The 5,830-nt window shown below is 46.5% G+C and overlaps 1 protein-coding gene across 1 annotated transcript in view; it reads right to left on the reverse strand.

The window, feature by feature from the left end:
- LOC112071966 (sister chromatid cohesion protein PDS5 homolog B-like) overlaps positions 1-5,830 on the reverse strand; it is a 97,663-nt gene that overhangs the window by 12,649 nt on the left and 79,184 nt on the right. The window contains 3 exon segments of the mRNA XM_070439582.1: positions 345-681; positions 3,488-3,591; positions 3,593-3,620. Coding sequence (XP_070295683.1) covers positions 345-681; positions 3,488-3,591; positions 3,593-3,620 — 469 coding nt within the window.

The following is a 5,830-nucleotide window of genomic DNA, read 5'->3' on the forward strand; positions in this document are numbered from 1 at the left end:
TTCAGAAACCAACTAGAGACCCTCGGCTCACCGGCCTGCTCCTACAAAATCAGGCCCCAAGTCTGTGTGGTGAAGTAGAGAGAGCGTGTGTGTTTTTATACTTATCCTTGTCTTCCTTTTTCTGTTGTTGTGCTTTCACGCGCGCCTGGTACTTCCCAAGCGCGGTTCCTCCTGTCCCAGTTCTAACCTAGCCCTAACAGGCGTGTTCAGGGTGGTTGTGGCCACGAGCGTATAATTAGGTCCCTTGGCTCATCTCTGTAACTTCTCAATGGCTCCGGAGAGCAAAGGTGGAGTCACTGAGTCCTCGAAACGTGACCCGCCTGGCTGTCCTCTGCAAACGTGACCCCCTGGCTGTCCTCTGAAACTGACCCGCCTGGCCGTCCTCTGAAACGTGACCCGCCCTGCGCTCCTCTGAAACGCTGACCCCGCCTGTCCTCCTCTGAAACGTGACCCGCCTCGTCCTCCTTCTGAAACGTGACCCGCCTGTCCCTCCTCTGAAACGTGACCCGCCTGTCCTTCCTCTGAAACGTGACCCTGCTTCACGTGACCCGCCTGGCCTTCCTCTGAAACGTGACCCGCCTGTCTTCCTCTTGATCTCTCCTATGATCCGCTCATCATCATCCAAGACCTGGGCTAGCTTCTTCACAAAGTCCTGGGCCTTGCCTGGGTCTGGAAGGTTCCCTGGAGATACACGGGGGGGGGTTGGTTAGTGTTGAGAGTGTGTGTGTGGTGAGTGTGCACTTAGAAAATAAAGGTTCTTCGGCTGTCCCCTATTAAGGCTGTCCCCAATTTATTTTTTTTATTTTTTTAACTCTTGGTTAACCGAATGTGATCTGTTCGTTCGACCAATCGATTGGTCAAAATGTTTAAACGTGCATTTTTTTCCATATATAGTCACCCAATGTGTTTTAATAAAATCAACTATATGCATTGAGCTTGTCTGATGCTTTAAGTGCACTGTTTGTTGAAGTAAGACAAATGCCTCAAGAGGGAACCAGAGATCTAGATAACCAGAAGAAAAATAACTATCCTCTTCACCTCTCCTGCTGGCCTTAGCAGATTCTGCCATTACTCTCCTGAAGATGCCGGTAATAGGCTACACAAGGAGTCGGCAAGCTTTCTCATGTTGAATAGAAATGTTTCTTACCATTTCTACCGATCTACCAGTTGTGGTTTTCATATGCAAATTTTTATGACAGTTTCATTTAATTTACAATAACGTGTYSATATCTCAAAATCATTTTCATGCGGTTAATCAACATTCTATCTAAATAAATATCCTTTAAATCACATTGGCTACACACAGCCTGTCTGCAACCAACTTGAAACACTGCACCAACTATTAACTTGGGTCCAGCCCTGAAGCTTGCACTAGCCAACTTACAACATCGTATAAAATATTCTGGGCCCTCAGTTTCCCCGCCAGTGAGCTCGGGACAGACACAGCTGTAGGCTATTTTCACAAGGGATAAGAAGCAGTGGGACTTGGACAGGAGCTCACCGGAGCGGAGTACCCGGCACCTCAAATGTTCTACTGCTTGAGCTCCTGTTCCTCTTGTAGAATATTATCTCTAAAGTATGGTGGAGCTCCTGTTCCTCTTATAGAATATTAGCTCTAAAGTATTGTGGAGCTCCTGTTCCTCTTGTACGATATGGTGTGGGTTGTCGCTCGACCCGGGCGCGAACGCAGGGAACGCCTCTGCACGACATAACACAGTATCACCCTCGCCCACTACGACTCGGTCTTGGGCTCAGCACGAAGAGGCGAGATTCGTTACACGGCAATGTGGTCAAATTTAAAGGTCCATATTGGACCGTTTCGGTAGCAGGTAGATAATTTACGACACAGTTAGGAGTCTTAACGTAGGCAGTTTAGGAATAATTCGGGGTAAGGGTTATGGAAAAAGGGTTAGCTAAAAAAAAGTATTTTTCCGTTAATTTTTAAGCAAAGCTGATTCCCTTCTAGTCATGACCTCACTACCTCGAACCATGAGACTCATGACGTATTTATCTAAAAACGCTATAGAAGAATAGAGTCTGGAACTCAATTCGCAGACGACGAGGACGGCGGTGAATAACAGTGACCATTGTGCTCTCTTATACGTCTGGCTAATGCAGCGTACGTGAGCGTCACCCCAATAAATATAGAGGGTCTTATTTCTGATGACACGATGCAGACTCCGTCGACAAAGAACAATTAGGTGATCGCTCTTATCCCTGAGTACTGAATAGAGAGACGCTCACGCTAGAGCGCGCACTCCTTATCTGCGACTCTTTGGGCCATGCGCACCCAACCGGCGAACATAACGCGTAGCCCTATGTTCAACATTGGTTACCATCTGTTACTGCTGAAGTTGTTTGTGGGCTAGAATACAGTTGTTTGAGGAGAGCAAATAGAATACACGTGCACCAATTAATCCACTAAATTAATGTAAATTATCCTATAAACGCAATAGGCATGACCGTCAAATGTATTCCAATGGACTGGTGTTAATGAATACGGCTGAAAAAGCATTATGGGATTGTTTTCCTTCTTCTACGCGGACAATTTTACTTTATCGGGGTCTTTTCAACAAACCACCAAATTCCGGCCAAAAGCCGGCTAATGGAAAACCCTGGTACCACGCACACATCAGTATAATCTAACACACACCACAACACACACAGACACACATCACACACACACACAACACACACAACACACACAAGGCACACACACACACACACACACACACAACACACACCGACACACACACACACACACACACAATCACACACCACCCACCAGTATAACAGTTTTTTAACTGGGCTGTTTCAGGACTGCCTGGCTTCCTAGTGAAGGTCTCTCTGTAGAAGGATAAGTAACGGGGGCCCTGGTGGGAGCAGCAGTCGAGGCCACAGCTAACAGCCTGGGTTCGATTCCTGTCATGTTCAGAGGAAGGCCAGGCGGGTCACCGTTTCAGAGAAGGCCCAAGGCGGTGTCACGTTTAGACCCGAAGGAACAAGGCGGGTCACGTTTCCAGAGGAAGGACCAGGCGGGTCACGTTTCAGAGGAAGGACAGGCGGGGTCACGTTTTCAGAGGAAGGACAGGCGGGTCACGTTTCAAGAAGGAGACAGGCGGGTCACGTTTCAGAAGGACGGACAGGCGGGTGTCACGTTTCGAGGACGGCAGGCGGTCACGTTTCAGAGGACGGCCAGGCGGGTCAGTTTCAAGGAGGACAGCCAGGCGGGTCACGTTTCAGAGGACTCATGACTCCACCTTTGCCTCTCCGGAGCCATTGAGAAGTTACAGAGATGAGCCAAGGACCTAATTATAACGCTCGTGGCCACAACATCCTGAACACGCGCCTGTTAGGGGCCTAGGTTAGAACTGAGGACAGGAGAACCGCCCTAGGGAATTACCAGGCGCGTAAGCAACAACAACAGAAAAGGACAGAAAGGATAAGTAATAATAAACACACCCACGCTCTCTCTACTCATCCACACAAGACTTGGGCTGTTTGCAGGAGCAGGCCGGTGAGACCAGGGTCTCTAGTTGTTTTCTGATCCGCTCATCATCATCCAAGACCTGGGCTAGCTTCTTCACAAGTCCTGGCCTTGCCTGGGTCGGGAAGGTTCCCTGGAGATACACGGGGGGGGGTTGGTTAGTGGTTGAGAGTGTGTGTGTGGTGAGGTGTGCAACTTAGAAAATAAAAGGTTCTTCGGGCTGTCCCCTATTAAGGCTGTCCCCATTATTTTTTTTTATTTTTTTAACTCTTGGTTAACCGAATGTGATCTGTTCGTTCGACCAATCGATTGGTCAAAATGTTTAAACGTGCATTTTTTTCATCATATAAGCCACCCAATGTGTTTTAATAAAATCAATACTATATGCATTGAGCTGTCTGATGCTTTAAGTGCACTGTTTGTTGAAGTAAGCACATGCCTCAAGAGGGAACCAGAGATCTAGATAACCAGGAAAAAAATAAACTATCCTCTTCACCTCTCCTGCTGGCTCTGAGCAGATTCTGCATTACTCTCCTGAAGATGCGGAATCGGCTATCCAAGGAGTCGGCAAGCTTTCTCATTGTTGAACGAAAATGTTTCTCTTTTCTGTCTTGCTCAACGCAATTTTTCCTTTTATTTTTCTACCATTCTACGTATCTACAGTCTGTGGTTTTCATATGCAAATTTTTATGACAGTTTCATTTTAATTTACAATTAACGTGTATATCTCAAAATCATTTTCATGCGGTTAATCAACCATTCTTATCTAAATAAATATCCTTTAAATTCACATTGGCTACCACAACAGACGCTGTCTGCAACCAACTTGAAAACACTGCACCAACTATTAACTGGGTCCAGCCCTGAAGCTTGCACGATAGCCACGTTAACTGCTCTACAACTTATCGTATAACAATACTTCGTATAAAATATTCTGGGCCTCAGTTTCCCCGCCAGTGAGCTCGGGACAGACACAGCTGTAGGCTATTTTCCACAAGGGATAAGAAGCAGTGGGACTTGGACAGGAGCTCACCGGAGCGGAGTACCGGCGCACCTCCAAATGTTCCTATCTGCTTGAGCTCCTGTTCCTCTTTGTAGAATATTCATCTCTAAAGTATGGTGGAGCTCCTGTTTCCTCTTATAGAATATTAGCTCTAAAGTATTGTGGGAGCTCCTGTTCCTCTTGTAAAATATATCTCTAAAGTATTGTGATCTCCTGTTCTCTTGTAGAATATTATCTCAACAGTTAATTGGTGGAGCTCCTGTATTTCCTCTTGTAGAATATTAATCTCAAAAGTTATGGTGGAGCTCCTGTCTTCCTCTCTGTAACTATGTATAATAGATCTTAATCTCTAAAGTATCTGTGGAGCATCCTGTTCCTCTTGTACGAATATTTATCTCTAAAGTATTGTGGATCTCCTCACTTAAATATAAAGCAGTACAGCACACAAAATGAGTAACAGAACCTATTTCAGTCCAACTCAGAAACTGTTGAAGTAATCAGGGTTCTGGAAAGACAGCTGGAAAGATACTTCAGATACATTGAGGAACTATTGTCATTCTCATGGACGTAAAAACAGTCTTTGTTTGCTTGAGTTTGGGTGAAGAAAATGTTACTTTGAGAAGCCTCCACAGGTCATTAGTGGTGGAGCGTTAGGCCAATCAGAAGACTGGAATAATAATATTGAAGGCATTAACAGAAATTACCGTAACCAAAAAGTAACAAACACTGGCCTCTCGGGTGGGCCGCAGCGGTTTAAAGGCGTCACTAACCAGACACCCTGGTGGTTCACTGCCAGGCTGTATCACAGTGGTTCTAAGGCACTGCATCTCAGTAGTAGAGGCGTCACTAAGACACCCTGGTTCCATTCCGGGCGTTATCCACAGCAGGGCCTAAGGCACTGGCATCACAGTGCTACGAGATGTCACTACAGAACCGGTTTCGTTCCCGTTCGGGCTGTGTCCACAACCGGCTTGTGATCGGGATCCCATAGGCAGCGCACAATTGGGCCCAGTTGTCGTCCGGGTTAGGCCAGGGGGGCTTTACTTGGCTCTTCGCGCTCTAGCGACCCCTTGTGGCAGGCCGGGCGCATACAAGCAAAACTCTGGTCAGTTGAACGGTGTTTCCTGCAGACACATTGGTGTCCCTGGCTTCCGGGTTAAGCTGCAAGTGTTAAAAAGCGCAATTTGGTGTACATATTTCGGAGAATGCATGACTCGGACTTCACCTCCGGGCCCGTTGGGGTGCAGCGATGACACAAGATCGAAATTGGGGGAGAAAAAGGGGGTAAAATAAAAAAATATATACAAAAGTAACAAACATTGTAGATTAGGAAAATGAGA

The sequence above is a fragment of the Salvelinus sp. IW2-2015 genome, unplaced genomic scaffold (assembly GCF_002910315.2).
Source record: "Salvelinus sp. IW2-2015 unplaced genomic scaffold, ASM291031v2 Un_scaffold1786, whole genome shotgun sequence".
Lineage (NCBI taxonomy): Eukaryota > Metazoa > Chordata > Actinopteri > Salmoniformes > Salmonidae > Salvelinus > Salvelinus sp. IW2-2015.